The sequence below is a fragment of the Ziziphus jujuba genome, chromosome 9, assembly GCF_031755915.1.
Source record: "Ziziphus jujuba cultivar Dongzao chromosome 9, ASM3175591v1".
Lineage (NCBI taxonomy): Eukaryota > Viridiplantae > Streptophyta > Magnoliopsida > Rosales > Rhamnaceae > Ziziphus > Ziziphus jujuba.
Genome location: NC_083387.1, coordinates 23,624,862 through 23,643,966, shown reverse-complemented (window position 1 = coordinate 23,643,966; position 19,105 = coordinate 23,624,862). Strand labels below are relative to the sequence as shown.

At 36.0% G+C, this 19,105-nt stretch overlaps 1 protein-coding gene across 1 annotated transcript; it reads right to left on the bottom strand.

Annotated features, from left to right (window-relative positions):
- Positions 1-1,969: 1,969 nt before the first annotated feature.
- On the bottom strand, positions 1,970-10,414 carry LOC112492770 (squalene monooxygenase SE1-like). The gene is made up of 8 exons (XM_060820164.1): positions 9,988-10,414; positions 9,064-9,175; positions 8,766-8,940; positions 8,447-8,615; positions 8,106-8,355; positions 7,751-7,995; positions 7,337-7,615; positions 1,970-2,163 (listed from the first exon to the last, which is right to left on the bottom strand). The coding sequence occupies exons 1-8, from the start codon at positions 10,222-10,224 to the stop codon at positions 2,059-2,061; spliced, it is 1,572 nt and encodes a 523-aa protein (XP_060676147.1). The 5' UTR covers positions 10,225-10,414; the 3' UTR covers positions 1,970-2,058.
- Positions 10,415-19,105: the final 8,691 nt, after the last annotated feature.

Below are 19,105 nucleotides of genomic sequence, written 5' to 3'. Positions count from 1 at the left end.
CGAAATTACCAAAACACCCAGGAAATGCCGTTTGCATGACTTCCTTGTCCGAAAAACAAAAACCTTTTCTTTTTTTTTTAAATTTTTTCACAACGGCTACTTCCAGAGGTTCGGTCAGACGTCTATCTCTCTCTCTCTCCCCCCAACATTTAAAACAAGCACCATTCTTCCTCGGATACCTAATCGCCATTCCAGAACCCAAACTACGCTCTTCTCCTCCCAAAACCCTAGCTTTCTCTCTCTCTCTCTTTCTCTCGCTAAAAACCATGGAGGAAGTTCGGTCTCCGCAGATCAACCGCGAAGAAGCCGCCGGCGGCGAGTTCTACGAGAAGATCGAGGCTCCTAAGTTCGTCGACTTCACTTTGCCCGATCAGTACCGACCAGACGACGGTTACTGGTTCTGCTTGCGCGTCGGTTCTACGTCTACTCTAAAATAAAAACCACTTTTGCTCAGATCAAGCTGAACTGAGCAAACAGAGCCTCTGGTTCTTAAATTTTTTTTTTTCTTTTAAATGTTTAGTTTGCTTCTTTTTTGGATTTTGAATTGAATTTTAAGTTTGACAGTATGCGATTTGTTTGTTTCTCAGCTAAATTGGGAGTTTAAAAAGCTTAATTTAGCGAAATTATATGCTATATATAGCAGTTCAAAGATCACTTCACATGGGAATTTTGATAGATAGAGAAACACCCGAGTTAAATGAGTTTTTAGGGTTTCGTCAGCTTCTCAAGTATAATGCAAAGACAACTGTTTGGTTGGTCTTCAATCCACCTGAATTGAATTTTATTGCAAAAGTCCAAAACTTGCAAATCTGAGGATATTGTGGTTATTATGCTTTTACATGACAAGTTAAAAAGACTCTTTCTAGTGCATTGTTGGTGTTTAGCTGTTACTGTTAGCTACTCTCTGATTGCCAAGTACTGCATTTTGTTTCATCTTTTTCACATGATTGACTTGAAGGTTTGTTTAATTCTTTCTAAATATATAATCTCTTAGATTTCCCTTTTCTTAGGTTTTGTAGTATTTGTTCAACAGGGTGTGATCAGAAGCATGAAGAAGAGTTGGATTCTGAAGCAGTATACACTATTGGCTCAATTTAATAGATAAAATGCATAGAAAATTATATAGATGGCATTTCAATTAATAAATTTAAAATTAAAATTACACCCATATAAAACTACAACTCTCTTTAAAAGTAAGTCCTTGTCAAAAAAACTGAGCCAATAGTGTTCACCACCACCTTGGTGGACGAATGACACACATATTGTTCCACTATAATTTTTTCAAACATTTCATACTTTCTTTTATTATTATTATTTCCAATATCATATAAGAAAGCAGAATTTGGGTTAACAGCTTGCATATATGGTCTAACACTCTCGTCTTAAATTTTCTCCGTCTGTCATACAGCAAAATGTTCAGGGTTAGAAAATTCATATTTTATGTCCTTAATTATATATTTACTCATAATGGACTTTACAATTTCAACAAAGGGTCTTACACCATCTAGAACTAGGCAATTTAGCAATTGACCATTTTACTTTTTCCCCCTAAACTCATTTCTGATTGGAAGTCCCTGGCTCGTAAATTTGGGGCTGGTGTACTTTTATTGTCAAGTGTAAGCTCATCTTCCACGACGAGCACTTTTTTATTCAACATGTGGAATAAGTGAAAAAGAGAGAACATAGAAAGCAGCACAAAAATTAAAGAGAAGTACTATTTCAATCATTATCTGGTACCTTTATACTTACGTCAAATGTGTAATGTAAACTAAGGAAACAAGCTTGCAATAACAAGAAGTGCTGTTTCAATTATGGCTAGTTCAAAGAATTAGCATGCTTGAAGTGTGCAGTTCATTGTAATGTAACGCACCAAAATAGTGAGACTAATTATGTATATATATATATATATATATTCTCTAATTTGGGGTTCTAAATAGTTCATACAGATTTTGAGGGAAAACTTGTGCCAGTTGATACAGATTTGTTTTTTCGTAAGCAGTGACAATCAGTTTCTACAACATCTCTTGTTTTTCCCCTGAATTTCTTGTTAACATTTACTTATTTAAGTGGTGGAGCTCTACAGTAGGCAGGCACCATTACAGGAAAGAACGTCTTTCTAATTCCTTCACCTTTGATTATTGGAAATATAATTCCTGATGCACCCTGAAAAAAAAGAGAAAAAAAAAGAAAAATGTTAGGGGCGTGCATGCATGGACCATGCAAAGACCCACTAAAGTTACGTAAGAGACGTGGTCTTGGGTTACCTATGGACTTGGTCTATTTAGTTAGTTGTTATTTTACTCGTGGTAGTTTTTTATTTTGTTCGTGATAGTTCTTTATCTAGTGGGGTGGAGTGGTGTACGTTAGTGCTTTTTAGTATTGTGTCAAGTTTGTTCGACTGCTTATATTTAAGTGTCAGTGTCATGTCAGTGAATTAATGGGGAAGAACATTATATTCAACTCTCATTCTCTCTCTACTCTCATTCTCTCTCTACACTCTTTCTTCCCACTCTGTTTTGACTGGCCAAAACGGGGGCTTAATTTAAATTCGCTCAAAGCTCTCATCAGTGGTATCAGAGCCGATTTTTCCATGGAGACCCGAGGAAAGACAAATGCAGAACGGTTCAATGAAATGAACGAGACCTTGGCCAAACATTAATCGAGTCTCGCTCAGGTACACACCACTATGCAACAGGTGCTATCCGAACTTCAGGTTCTACGTGTGGCACGGAGTCCACCGCCCGCTTCCCATGAAATCAACCCGTTCTCTGCAGTGGAGTCTTCCCATACCAATGGAGATAGCCATACCACCCACCTTAAGCTCTCCTTTCCCAAATTTCATGGAGAAGATCCTTCATGATGGATTTATAAGGCGCAGCAATATTTCGATTTTAAGAGGGTGACTCCTCAACAGCAAGTGCAGCTTGCATCATTTCACTTGGAGGGGATTGCTCTTCAGTGGCACCGATGGCTCACTAAGTTCCATGGGCCTTTGACATGGTTGGAACTAACCAAACAATACTCCTTCGTTTTGGCCCGACAGAATTGAAGATCCTTCTGAGACCTTAACTCGACTTCGCTAGACGTCAACAATAGCCGCTTATCAAGAAGCCTTCGAAAGATTATCGCACCAAGTTGATGGACTGCTTGAAGCTTTCTTAACCGGGTGTTTCATTGCTGGAGTCCGAGAGGACATTCGACTGGACGTCAAAATCAAACATCCATACACTTTAGCGGAAACCATCGAAGTTGCCAGGGTAATTGAGGAACAGAATCAGTTTCAACGGAAGCCGGTGGCAAATTGGCCCTTGGCATCAGGAACTACAAGGGTGAACAACAATCCAAATGCTGGATTACTAGGCCTTCCACCAAATATATGGTCTACCCCAACAACCGCTCCTCCACTGGTTCGTCAATTGTCTAGTCAGGAGGCACGGGGAGGGCCGCGAAAAGGGGCTCTGTTATTATTGCGATGAGAAGTTTATGACAGGTCACCGATGTGAGCGGCCTCAACTCTTTATAATTGAAGAAACCAACGACCCAATCTTGGAAGTAGAGACAGATGAATCATCCGAGAATGATCGGTAGGAAGTCATTCCAGAAATTTCCTTTCACGCAATAGCAGGGCAAGCCATCCGCAAACACTTTGAGTGTTGGGGAAGTTGAAGAAAAAGGAATTAATGGTTTTGATCGACGGTGGCAGTAGCCACAACTTCATTGATCAAGCTGTGGTCTCAAAATTTAGATTGCCAATCACCAACAGTAAAAAGATACAGGTCATTGTTGCCAACAAAGACAGAATTGAGTGCGCTGGCTTATGCCGAGCATTGACCATGACCACCCAAGGAACAACAGTGACCGCGGATTACTACGTATTGCCTGTGGCCGCTTGCCCTATTGTCCTTGGCGTGCAGTGGCTCGCCATACTCGGGCCATTGAAACAGATTACTCCAAACTCACTATGACATTCCAACAAGATGGAGTTCCACGCATCTTTCAGGGAATAAGCCAAAAGGGAATAGGAGTCCTAACAAAAAAGGATTACCACTATATACACGACATAGGATATTTTTCACATCTCTTGGCTATAGAGGATCCAAGTCAAACTGGGGCCCATCCAACTGACTTAGAACAAATTCTCATGGATTTTTCTTCTGTATTTTTGTCTCCTACAGCAGTCCCTTTGCATCGTGCTCATGATCATCGGATTTCATGCAACCCAATGCCAATCCTGTAAGTGTTCATCCTTATTGTTATCCGTACTATCAAAAAAATGAAATTGAACGTTCTAGTGCAAGAACTCCTCCAAACAGGGTTGATTTGTCCCAGCTGAAGCCCCTTCTCCTCCCCGGTTTTGTTGATAAAAAAATCGGATGGCGAATGGCGATTTTGAGTAGATTATCGGGCATTGAATCACATCACGATCAAAGACAAGTTTCTGATACTTGTGATTGATGAATTGCTTGACGAGCTACAAGGAGCAAAATTTTTCTCCAAATTAGATCTGCGGCCGGGATACCACTAGATTCAGGTCCATGAGAGTGACATTCCAAAAATAGCATTCCGCATACATGAAGGCGAATATGAATTTGTGGTGATGCCATTCGTTCTCACTAATGCTCCAGCAACCTTCCAAAGCCTCATGAATGACTTCTTCCGTGCTCACTTGCGTCGATTCATCTTGGTGTTCTTTGATGACATATTGGTGTATTCCAAAACCTAGGAAGACCATCTTTGTCACTTACGCACTGTTCTTTCTATTTTATCTGACCATCAATTGTTTGCCAAACGATCAAAATGCAGATTTGGAGTAACCACAGTTGATTACTTTGGGCATCAAATTTCGGAACGAGGAGTTTCCGTTGACCCAACGAAGATTGAAGCTGTGCTTGTATGGCCGATGCCCACAACAATCATGGAAGTTCGCCGGTTTTTGGGCTTAGCAGGGTACTACACAAAATTCATCTGCCATTCTGGTGGGATCGCTACTCCACTGACTCTGACTAAAGAAGGGTTTTATTGAACACTCGAAGCCACCGATGCTTTTGCCCAGTTGAAACACGCCTTGACTTCACCACCTATGCTTGGGCTATCAGATTTTTCCCAGCCATTTGTTATTGAATACGATGCTTGCGGTGTCGGAATTGGGGCTATTCTCACTCAATATGGTTGTCCCTTTGCATATCATAGTGAAGCTCTCAAGGGCACAGCCTTCAACCTCTCCACATACGAGAATGAAATGTTGGCCATCGTCAAATCTATTTGAAAATGGCGGCCATATTTATTAGGCAAACCTTTCATAATGCATACTGAGTAGAAGAGTTTAAAATATTTGTTGGAGCAACGAATTACTACTCTTGCATAGGCTCGGTGGCTTCCAAAGATCTTGGGGTATGATTATGTTGTAGAGTATAAAAAAGGGCCAGAAAATCAAACTGCCGATGCACTATCTCATGTGGTGGAATGTCACTTCCTAGCTGTCTCAATGCCTTATGCTAAATGGTAGAACACACTCCAAGCAGAGGTACAGCAGGACCCTTATTATTCTACCTTGACTACCAGCCCACTTCACTATCTGCGGGATGGAGTTTGGTTCCAGGGTGGACGGATCACCTTAAGTCCGGGTTCTCCTCTCATATCCTCTATCTTGGTTGAGTATCATTCCTCTCCAGTCAGGGACATTTCGGGTTTCATAAGACCCTATCTTGGATGCATCGCTCGTTTGTTTGGCCCAATATGCGCAATCAAAGAGTTCCTTCAAGCATTGAGGTTTGCCAATGGTATAAGTTTGATATTATGAAGCCCACTAGCCTGCTTCAACCTTTACATGTTCCGGAATGCATTTGGACTGATATTTTAATGGATTTCATTGATGGGTTTTCGGTCGTGATGCTGGTGGTTGATTGGTTGTCTAAATATGCCCATTTTGCTCCTTTGAAACACCCTTATACAGCACTGTCCGTGGCCAAAACTTTTATACAGAATGCGGTCCGACTTCATGGAATTCCAATAACGCACTCTCTTTCGATTCCATGGCACCCAACTGAATTTAAGTTCTAGCTACCTTCCTCAAGCGGACGGATAGACCAAGGTGGTTAACCGCGTGCTGGAAAATATTTACGATGTTTTGCTGGTGCACAGGCCAATTCTTGGGTTGAATGGTTGCCTTAGGTAGAGTACAATTATAATACTTTGAAACATTTGGCAATGCGCATGACTCGTTTTGAAGCGATCGATGGAGTACCACCCCCAGATCACTTATCATATGTCCCCCGCACAACTCGGGTTGTAGCTGTTGATTTTTACTGTTGCACTAGGGATGAGATCTTAAGAGAACTAATAGCTAACCTTTGGTGTTCATGGGATTGAAGGCGCTATTTTGCAGATTCGAAGAGGCAGAATGCTTCTTTTACTGTTGAGGATTAGGTTTACTTGAAGCTTCAGCCTTACAGGCAACAGTCTGTAGTTTTGTCGCCGGTCCGTTAAATTAGCTCCTAGATTTTTTGGTCCTTACCAAATTATTGAAAAGATTGGACCTTTTGCTTATCGTTTAGCTCTCCCTCCATAATCCAAAATCAACAATGTCTTTCATGTTAGCTTATTGAGAAAGCAATTGGGTTTTATGCCTCAGGTCTCAGATCAATTACCACCAATTGATGAGGCAACAACCTCAATTTTACCCCAGCCTGAATCCGTGCTTGCTCGTCATGTCATTCAAAAAGGAAAGTATCACCCATGGACTGAAATTCTGGTGAAATGGAAGGGGGCGGTAGCAGAGGATGCAACCTGGGAGAATGCTTGGAGGTTTCAGAAGTCACACCCTGACATCCTTGAGGACAAGGATTCTTAAGGGGTGAAGACTGTTAGGGCGTGCATGCATGGACCATGCAAAGACCCATTAAAGTCACGTTAGGGACGTGGTCTTGGGTTACTTGTGGACTTGGTCTATTTAGTTAGTTGTTATTTTATTCGTGGTAGTTTTTTGTTTTGTTCGTGGTAGTTCTTTATCTAGTGGGGTGGAGTGATGTACGTTAGTGCTTCCTAGTATTGTGTCAAGTTTGTTCCGTTGCTTATATTTAAGTGTCAGTGTCAGTGAATTAATGAGCAAGAACATTATATCCAACTCTCTCTCTACTCTCTTTCTCTCTCTACACTCTTTCTTCCCACTCTATTTTTGATTGGCCAAAACAGGGGCTTAATTTAAATTCGCTCAAAGCTCTCATCAAAAAACAACCAAATGATTTATAATAAGAAACTGGAAAATTGACTAACATATTTGTGGGAAACTAGAATATAAGGAATAACTGATTTCTGGTCACAGAGAATCGTTACGTACCAAGATCAATCTAATGCCAATCAAAATACGGTAAGGTGAAGGAAATGGAAGCATCAAGCGACCGACGCCATAGATAGCAACTGTAAAGAAATGAACTACCAAATGCAGTGGACGAGGGTTGAGACCGGAGAGTAGAGAAACCGGTCCAGAAGTGCAGATTCCTCCTAGGCTCAAGTAATTAAAAGATGCTTCACGCATTTCCTTCCTTGCTGGATCAGGTGATGCACAAAACACCTTGTATACGGCGCCTGCCAATGTATTTATGGTAGATGCCACTGGCTGCAACAACAGAACCATAAAAAATTTAAAAAAAATTAAAAAATAAAAGTGAGATAAGTAGGGTGTCATATAGATTATGGAGGGTCTCTCTGGACTCAAAACACAAAGTATCAACCAAGAACATCTCTCACTCACCATACGAAGAGAGTAGAAGGATTCAAGATATTTGCACAATGTTGATGCATCATTGATATCATAAAGGGGTCTGAGAAGATCACGAAGAATAACAATATCAGAAAGAATAACAGTCATTCCTCCTCCCGTCAAAGGATGACGCATATTGAATACATCCCCCATTAGAAGTGCACCGGGAGTCCGATATGGAGAAGCAGGCATACTTCTGTTTGGCATTGTTCTGATGTTTCCCTTGTCAATGGCGGCTATAAAAGAAGTATATAGCTGAGGGGGGGATCTGAAACACATAAAAAAAAAAGTCTCATTTCAAGTTAGTCCAGTTTGATGGATATATATAATCAGTGAATGAAAAAACAGATATCTGTTTCAAGCAAATTATCAAGCACCTGAGGAGCCACCACAGTTTTCAAATAATTTGCCATCTCTCCATTACCAACAGAAGGTACTTTTTGTCCAGGCACATCGACCAAACAACGAATCTCGTTGGTACCAATCTGATAGAACAGGATAGGTGAAGGATCTGCCAGAATCACATGTCCATGCTCTTTATGTGGAAGGTCACAGTTCTCCAGTACCAATCCGACAAAACAAGAGGGAATGTCAACCTGCAAAAATGGTGATAACATTTCTGTTTATCTCAAGTTTCAAAGGAAGACTTTAACACAAGAAGCTATTAAAATTTTCACATCAGTTTACCTTTGGATTGCATAGAGATCGTCGTAGGTTCGAGAAACAGCCATCACATACTATTGTGAGGGGAGCATAAGTTGTCATTTCTTGACCAGTCTTGGTTTTGTATTGAACTCCCTTAATGGTTCCTTTTTCTTCAATCAGAGATGTGACAGTACCTTGTTCCAATTTCACACTGAAAAGAGAATTCAAAAGAACAGCCATAAGAGCTTGAAGTACAAGAAATAGGAGATATACAGGAGATATGCCCCAAAAAGAAAAGCTTCAATTTTGATCCAAGATTATGAAAATTGCATTGGATCATAAAATAGTAAAAGAAGAGTACTTTGATAGATTTGCAGCCTTTTTCCTCATCCTCTGTATGAACCGCCCATTATGGAAGCTTCTTCCAGCTACATCTGAGCTAAATTTCTCCAAAGGGTAAGGGAGTTTAGTATCTCTACCATCTTTGTAAAGAGCATATCCATAAACTCTCTGAGCATCAATCTCCTCCACACAATCTGTGCAAGTAAAAAAATACATATGTATGTATATCTTCGATTAGTAAATTAGCACTAACTAAAGCATAGCAACTTCGCAAATGCACATAAAGGATTTCAATGCTTGGTACTTTATATGCTTACCCTCTAGACCCAACTCAATCAATTTGAGATAGCCTCCTGGTTGCAGAAGTTCACCAACAATTCTGTCGGGCTCGTTCAGGTCTCTTTCGATTACTTGTACTCGTCGTCCATCCTGCAAATAACAACAGATTCAAAAGGGTTTAGATCATTCCCAGATACAGCAATGCATTCATTCAATCAACAGAATTTTTCACAATGATTTTTTTCGGACTACAATCAAACTAGCAGCTAAATAGTTCTGCAACTCAAACTCAAAAAGATCTCAAGAGGCTTAAAATGGCTTTATGTTTACCATCTAATTGATTAATTTCCACTTGTTAGGAATATATATATATATATATATGTAAAATGAAAATAGTCATGTGGATGGCATGTAAAAACGATCAAGAAAAAAGATAAAAGAAAAGGAAGGACTTTGAAATTATTACGTATTTATTTTTCTAATTCTAGCAATCTATATAAATCTATCTTTCAGAAAGAGCAAAATCTGGGTTCACCTAATCAGCCCCCTATCTCGTTTTACCAGTTGGAGTAAATAAGAAGCAAAAGCTGGGGATTGAAGATTATAACCAGTTTCCTTATGGTTGAGAAAATGGAGGAAAGAAAATTTTAAAACAAAGAAATAAAAAATATGCCTTCAAAGGTACCGATTCATTTACTATTATAGCCTTCCTTATGGGCAATGTCAACAGAATTAACAGAGATATTGAAAGACAAATTTCTTTTTGTATTTTCTCTGCAATCAAACAGTATTTTCTACTAAAAGACATTCATCTCCTAAACAAATCTAGAAAGAAAGACAAAAAAAAAGAAAGAGAGAGAAAAGACTTGCCAAGCAAGAAAACAAATATTGAGTATCATAAACACAAACTAAAAACGATCAAGCATCTAAGAAAAAAATTTAAAAAAAAAAAAATTACAGACCTTGCCAAGAGTGTAAGCAAGAGCTGCACCAGCAACCCCAGCTCCAACAATAATAACATCAGTTTTTTCCTCTATCTCCGGCCGAGATAAAATGCCATTCTGAGAAATCTTGACAAACCCATTAGTCTTTACCTCCATTGAAGCTCTGCTCCTCTTCTTTCCAGCAAAACCAAACAAGAAAACAAACCGCAGAAGAGAAGCCAAAAGACCACCTAAGAAATACAGATCATAATCCATTTTCAAGGTAAAAAAGGAAAAAACAAAACCAAAAGCTTGCAGCTTTCTGGGTTTTCCTTTTCTGGTGCACAATGAACTCCTTTATTGATAAAATGTATGATTGTCGTTGTTTGTGTTTTCTTTTTCGGGTGGTCTGTGTAGCAGACCTTACATGCAGAGTAAAACTTAATGGCTGGGTTTTATAGAGTTGCGCAGAGAGACATATCATCAAGAAGTGGGTTTCTTTGTAATTTACTTTTTTTTTTTTAAATTTTGTTAAGACGTGGAGGGCGCCTATCAATGCAAAAAAACTTGAACAAAATTATGGAGGGGTGTTTGTTTGAAATTGATTAATGTACGCAACCTCTTTGTGAAAAGATTGAAGACTCGTATATATTGACCAAATTATACCATAAAATTAAAAGATGGGGATTAATAATTTTAGAAAAAGTGACAAAAATAGGAACGCCTTGTGTGACTATCTCTGGTGTGACTTTGCAACCTTTGGTTTGGTCGTTTGTGTGTTGTGTGTTTGTGACAATTATTATTAGAGATCATTTCACTATACACCGTCTGAGATATGTTCTAATTACAAAAAGTATTTTGTAGTTTGCATTCTAAACAAATATATATATATATATACAAAACAATTAAAAATGTGATTGTCTATATTTGATTAATTTATCATGATTATGAAATTAAACAATTAGAAGAGAAAAGAAGAACAGATATGCTTGCTATTTCTTTTAGCACCCGTAGAGTGTTATATCTATATAATTGTTTCATATTCTGATTTTTAATTCTTAAAGCTTTATACCGTAGATTTATTCTGAGTCTTGTCTACCTTTTAGTTGCTATATAGCTATCTCTGTTTGTTCGTAGTTAGCCAATTGCTTTATCAGGTGTCACCCAGAACCCGAAAGCTGAACAATAAGATCGTGGGACTGAACAGTAAGACCCGAGGTGAGGGCATGAGAGGTCTAGGAAGAAGGGTGAAAGGGTAAAGCGAAAGGTTAGTGAAAAACAGATAGTTGTATAGAGGAGTAACTTAAAAGACTAGATTAAGGTAAGGAATAGATTTATTTTATAAAGATTTAAGAATTAAAAATCAGAATATGAAACAATTATATAGATATAACACTAACATACATACCACGGGGGCAGGTATTGGGTGATTGGATAAATGAGCTTAGCATTTTTTGAAGAAAATTGAATTCATCATAAAATTGTTTTCTTTTGATTTTCCAAATGCGGGAAATAATATCACTGGGTAAACCAGCTTGATGTAACCATTGATTAGGATAGAAAAATATACGGACAGGATTCTAAGATAAGGTGGAATTTTTGATTAAAGGATAAGGATTGTCAATGAGTTGGAAAGGTTGATTGGAATGGCTAGTTGAGGCTTGGTTTTGATTTAAAAGATTGTTTTTTGGTCCAATAATCTAGATCTTGTTGAAGGTGATTGATGTGGAGCTGGTGGATGGCATTATTATGAAGTAGGGTTTGGATTTGGTGTTCAAGACATTGGTTTTTATGTTTGAGTTCATGAACTCGGAATTCTAAAGGATGTTCTATATTGAGGATGTCAAGTGGATCTTGGATTTGAATAAGTTGATTATTGGGATGTTGTGGGTTGACAAAGCCAGTGATTGGGCGAGGATGATTATGTTGCATTTTTTGGGCTGATTGGGAACTAGAGGCTTGATTAGAGATGATTTTTTGAACAGAACGAAGAGTTTTGGAAAACTCTGGATCTATTCGGACCCAAGGGTGAATAAAGGCTTTTGGACTTATTTCTCTATGGGTGATTTCAAGGGCTTCATGGAGACTGTAATAGCCTCGGTATTGGGTATTGATTTGGCCTGCTATCTCATGGGCTATTTGGGACCATGTTTTATAAAGGCCAGGGTTTGGGCCTGTAAATAGGACATAATGGGAATAGTATTTACTATCAGGTTTTTGTTTGATTGATTGGAGATAAAAACAAAGGTTATCAAGAGTTTGAATAAAATTTGTTTTTTCTTCGGGTGATTCAAAATGGGTTTTATTCCAAATGGAATTGATTAAGGTTCTTTGGGGGGTATCTAATTCAAATTGGGTTGGGAAATTCTTTTCAGAATTTTCTCCACTCCAAATTGGAACAGATGTGCTGTTGATGATTATGTAGCCGCTGGGGCGAGACATGCTGTAATGAGAATGATTAGAGAAAAGATATTTGGAAATAATGCAAAGATTTGAAAAAGATGCAAAGATATATAAATATATTTTGCAAAATAATGTTTTAATGAGTTGAGGTATATAGAAGTATGATTGCTTGAAAAACGGAAAATAAAAAGGAGGATGATGGATTTGGATTTGATTAAGCTGTTTTGAAATAGATTGATATTGAAGAGTCTGGACATTATTGGATTGAAGCAAGAAATCAAATTTGATTTTTTCACCTAAAGGGTGACTGATGATTCCATCATTGTTTGTAATGAATGGGTATAAGAGAGAAAGGAAAGGGATTCCTAGGATGACTTGATCTGTCATATTTTTAATAAGGACAAAAGAGGTTGTATAACGGATTTGATTATGACAAATTTGAACTTGATTAATTTCATATTGTAAATCCATTTTACTACCATTGGCTGAATTTAATTTTTCTTTTGTTTTGGTATAATATTGATTAGGGATAAGACTTTCATGAATACAATTTAAATCTGCACCGGAGTCTAAAAGTGCAATTGTTGTTAATTGAAAATCTTTAATGATTATGGTGATTTTAATATGCCATTTTCTAAGTTTGATTTTTTGAATTGAAGCTATACAATTATGATGGGAAGATCCTTCTTCCTGTTCATCAGGTTGGCTAGGATGATGGGGGTTATCCTGAATAAATTGTAATCGATGTTTGATTAAATGATTTTCCATTTGTAATTCTTTAATTTCAGACTTGATTGTTTTAATTTCTGTTTGTAAGTCGTGAACAGTTATGGGTTTATTTTTGGATTTATTAAATGTTTGTAAGGCTTCTGTTAAACATATTTTTTGAGTACTTTTATGATGTTGATTTGTTTCTTTGTGATTATCAGTGATTATCTTTTTATATTTTTTCATGTATTCTATTCTTTCATCAGGATTTTCTAATTTACTAAGTAATTCTAAAATGATATCTTCATCTTCTGTAGAAGTAGTTAGGACAGTAAGTGATTGATTACACCAGGTATCTAGACAACAAGCATCTAAACATCCTAGAGTGATTTGAGGATTATCTGTGTCACTAGATGATTTAGGATGACTTGATTCATCAGAACTTGATTCAGTGTAAATGTTGTTTTCACTATGTTCACTATCTGTGTTGTGTAATCCTAACACATTGATTAAATTTTGTTTTTGATTTTCTGGTATTTCTAATTGATTAATGGTTTGTTTAACTTTGCAATCATTAGCAAAGTGACCAAACTTTTTGCATTTGTAGCATTGAATTTTTGATTTATCTGTTGATTCTTTTTTGAATTTGTTTGATTTATGAAATTTTTCAGGATTAGGTTTATTAATCCTATTGGGTTTTGAATAATAGTGATTTTTATTTCTAGGAGTGTTCCTATGTGATTTTTCTAATTTATCTTTGATTTTATTTCTCATAGAGGGTGCTAGGGTAGATATACCATATTGTTGGCAGAAATTCCCTAATTCGTATTTAGTTTTTTGTTTATCTTTATTAAATTGATTAGCTAATTTCATGTCAGTACACATTTTTAATCCTTCTTTTTTGATTATTGAGACTATGTCTCCATAAGTTAATGAATCGTAGTCTATGTGACCACTATCATTATTTAAGACATTTCTGATTTTTCTGGCAAACAACTGAGGTAAGCCATTGATAAATTTTTCTTTCCAAAAGGGTTGATTACTATCATCCTTCATCATAATTCCTGTGGTAAATGTCTGAACATACCATTCGAAATCACTTAGAGTTGGACAATGTAAATTGGTTAGCTGATTATGGATTCTTTCCGTAACAGCTGTAGGGGTTCCTATAAAATGCCTGATTATGGTGGCTAATAAGGTCTTGACTCCATCAGGGACACCTTGACCTATTGATTCATCAAAGATGGGGAGTCCTTCCTCATCTTTTTTAACGGCATAAATGATTTCTGATTTAGATTGATCTGTTAAATGTTTTTCCCACCAATAATGTAAAGTACCAGTAAAACCTGTTACTAGTAATTCAACTATTTCGGATTGATTAATGTTTTGATTAGTGAAGTAACTATTTGCAATCATAGACATATGGTGCAATTTGTTTAATATTTCTTGTTCTTTTAAACCATCGATATTCCATTCGTATAATTTATCAGAACTGACAGAGAATTGATTTTTAGAAGTTGATTCTTGGAATTCAGGTGGTAAGGGTTTATTATTCCATTGTTTAAAAGTATTAAATCGTGGTTTTTGATTTTTAAGTCTGTTAATATGATTATCTAAGGAAGATTGATTTGATTCTGTATCAGAAGAAGATTTATTGTTAATGGTAGCAAGATTTGAAGAAGAGGCTTCATTTTTGGAATTGAAAGTTTTTAATTGTAATTCTTTTAAGAGTTGACTTAGTTGATTAGTCTTATTGGGAAGGGTTGGAACTTTTGTAATATCTGGAAATTTTATAAGAGGTTGAGGTTTAATTTCTTCTTTAGAGGAATTATCGATTTTGGTTTCTATTTTATCTAATTGTTTACCTATAGTAATAAGACTTTGATTTGTATAATTATTTTGTTCAATGACTTTCCTAGTTTCATTAATTAAATCGTTATTTTCATTTGTGGAAGTTTTAAAGGGTGAAGCTATGACTTGATTATTTAAATGGGGAATGATTATTTTTTCAATTGGAGGATGACTAGACAGGACTGTGGATTTGTCTGATTTAATCCATTTTTCTTTGGTTAAAGTTTTTAAATTTTTTAAAGGATAATAGAATTTTTCAAGAAAATCGAAAAATTTAATATCAAATTTAAGTTGTAACATTGTTTGTTTCCAAGTTTGCCAAATTTCTTCTTTTTCTTTTCTAGTGTGTGATTGTCTATATTTGATTAATTTATCATGATTTTTATCAGACATCATTTCTTGATTTAATTGTTTCCAATGTGGTTTAAATTGATTAGCTAATTGATTAGCATTGATTTGTTGGCAGTTTTCATCTTAATTATTTAATTTTGGTGTGGATTTAGAATGTTGGTTATTAGATATATTAGATCCAAATTTAGATTTACTAAAGATAGACTTACTACAGGATGGACTGCAAGATGGATAACTAAGATGTTCTTCATTAAGGATTTGGTTACCACGAAGTGATGACCTAGACCTAGTACTTAATCTAGAACTAGTAGAAGAATTAGACCTAAATAATCTATCCATTTTCAAATTTTTAAATTTAAATCTTTATAAAATAAATCTATTCCTTACCTTAATCTAGTCTTTTAAGTTACTCCTCTATACAACTATCTGTTTTTCACTAACCTTTCGCTTTACCCTTTCACCCTTCTTCCTAGACCTCTCACGCCGCTCCTCTCATGCCCTCACCTCGGGTCTTACTGTTCAGTCCCACGGTCTTATTGTTCAGCTTTCGGGTTCTGGGTGACACTTGATAAAGCAATTGGCGAACTACGAATAAACAGAGATAGCTATATAGCAACTAAAAGGTAGACAAGACTCAGAATAAATCTACGGTATAAAGGTTTAAGAATTAAAAATCAGAATATGAAACAATTATATAGATATAACACTCTACGGGTGCTAAAAGAAATAGCAAGCATATAGATCGGAACACTTATGGCTCTGATACCAACAAGGGGGAAGACAGTAGAGTATAACAACAAGAACAGATATGGAAGGGACAGAGTATGAATATAGATGCGGAAGGAAATGTAAATGACAAAAGATAGAGGCGGCAAAGCCATTTTCTTTATAATTGATTTGATATTTTTTGGAAAAATGATTGATTAAGTTTTGAATTTGTGATGGAAGATGTTCCTTTGCAGGACCATGATCGCACCACCACTGGAAAAACCAGCTGGGAAAATTTCTTTGAAATTTAGAATCCCAGCTAATGAACCAAGAATGAGAAAATGATTCGTTTTGATGCAAGAAAATATAATCCCATGCATCAATATAGTCATAGTAATTATATGTATAGGGAATCATGGGGACATCACCAGGATAAGTGATCTTTTTTTATTTGTAGGCTGGTTGATTCCATTCTTCAAGGGTTATTAATTTATGGATCTAGAATTTGTGGGAGATAACTGTTTGATTATCGTTTTTATCAAGGAGTGGGGTTATGGTTACTGATTGTGTATGTTGGAGGATAGCAGTATAATATTTTAAGGTTATGCCAGGTGTTTTAGGTATGAAATGGAAATTGGGTGGTAAGAATTGATTAATGATTTGGGGAATGGTTGGTAATTTAGTAAGGGATGGTTCGATGTAGAATAAAAGTTTTTTAGCAATATCAAAATAGGGGGTTGATTTGGTCTGTGATTGAGTAAGAGGGGTGAATGGTTGACTAGATATTAGGCTATATGGATTATATGGTTTGGTTAAAGCAGTTTGGTAATTGATTTGACTGATTGGGATAGGATGAGAAAGATGAGTTGATTCTATGGGAATTATAGATTGATTTCGGGTTATTTGATCCTCATCGGGAAGTTTTTGATTTTGGGATGATTGGGTATGATGTTGAGAAAGAGGGATGGATGATCCCTTTTGATTAGGAAGAGGAATCAATGATTCCTTTGGGGTGGATGACCCATTTTTCTTGGGAGGCATGATAATCCTGCAGAGAGATTTCTTTTCCTGTAAAAATTCTCGGGTTAAAAAATCAGGAATGCAATTTTGATTTCCTTTTATGTATGCAATGTCAAAATCAAAAACACTCAAGATAGCTTGCCATCTGGCAAAAATCTGTTTGGATGCAAGATTTTGAACATCTTTTTCTAAAATAAATTTTGCACTTTGGCAATCAATGCGAACTAAAAATTTTTGATTTAGTAAATCATTTTGAAATTTTGATATACATAATACTAATGATAAAATTTCTTTTTTGATTGTGCTGTAGTTGATTTGGGAAGAAGTCCAGGTTCCAGAATGGAAACGGACAATTTGTTCAGGTGATTGTGGAGTGATTTGTTGGAGAAGAATACCACCAAAATCGAGTTCGGAGGCATCGGTTTGAACAATTTTAAATGAGTTTGGAGAAGGAATTCCCAAACAAGGAAGTGATTTAACATGGGTTTTGATTTGTTTGACAAGGCTTGTATGTTGGGAAGACCAAGGAGGAGGATTTGATTTTAACCTGTCAAACAAGAGTTTGCATTTGATTCTTAATTGGCTATAGAAATCTGCAATGTAATTTAAAGATCCTAAGAATCTTTGTAATTGATTTTTGTCTAATATTTCACCAGGGAAATGATTAGCAAATTCTAAGGCTCTAGTGATTGGGGTGATTTGTGATTGATATATGTTGAAACCTAAAAATCTGATTTTGGTTTGGAATAGCTTGATCTTAGAGGCAGAAACAACTAAACCATGTTTTTTGATTATGCCTAAGAATATTTTCAAGTGTTTCCAATGTTGATCTATTGATTGGGAGAATACTAAGACATCGTCTATATAGACAATGGTGAAATGACTATATTGATTAAATATGTCATTCATCATATGTTGAAATTCACTAGGTGCATTTTTCAAACCAAAAGGCATTACATTCCATTCGTAATGACCAAATGGAGTGACAAAAGCAGTTTTATATCTATCTGATTCATTGATTTCTATCTGCCAAAATCCTGATTTCATATCAAATTTTGAGAAGATAGTGGCTTGATTAAGTCTTGTTTATTTGGAATAGGATACCTAATCCATTGAAGACATATATTTAATGGTTTATAGTTGATTACTAATCTAGGAGATCCTCTTTCTAATTCAGCATTTTTCTGGACATAAAAAGCAGAACAAGACCAAGGGGATTCACTAGGACGAATTAATTTTTTATTTAAAAGATCATTGATTTCTGATTTACAATATTCCATTAGTTCTTGATTCATCTGAATAGCTCGGGCCCTAGTAGGGATATTCTTTTCATCAAAATCTTTTATATAAGGTAATTTAACAATATATTTAGCCCGATGCCAAAAGGCATTAGGGTTTTCTGCACAAATTTCACTGATTAAGGTTTGTTGGAATTCAGTAATCCGATTTTGAAGATTAGAATGAGATAATTGATTTTCTATTTGTTTGTATTTGATTTCTTCCTGAAGGGATTGTAAATGTTTGGTTTTTTGTTGAATTTGATTAGAAGTTTCTCCTAGGATGTGATTAGAGGATATAAAATTAAATTTGATGGTTCCACCTAAGAGTTGACTAGATAGGCCATCATGGTGTATGGTGAATGGGTATAATAAAGAAAGGAAAGGAGTTCCTAATATGACTGGATCTATTAGATTTTTGATTAAGACAAAAGATGTTATAAAACAAACATTTTTGTGACAAATATGAGCTTGATTAATTTGATATTTTAATTCCATTTTACTGCCATTGGCAGAATTTAATTTTTCTTTAGTTTTTGTATAGTATATACTAGGTATAAGTCCTTCTTGGACACAGTTTAAATCGGCACCTGAGTCTAAAAGGGCATGTGTGGTCAATTGAAAATCTTGAATGATTATGGTGATTTGTATGTGCCATTTCTTAGGTGTAAACTGGGGGTATAATGGTTGATTAGAGTTAGAATGAACTTTTAATTCTTTTATTTCATTTTTGATTGTTTTGGATTCAGATTGTAAATCTTGGATAGAAATGATTTGGGTGTTATGGGATTTTGATTTAGGTTTAGAACTGGGGATTATTGCTAGAGGTTGATTATGAA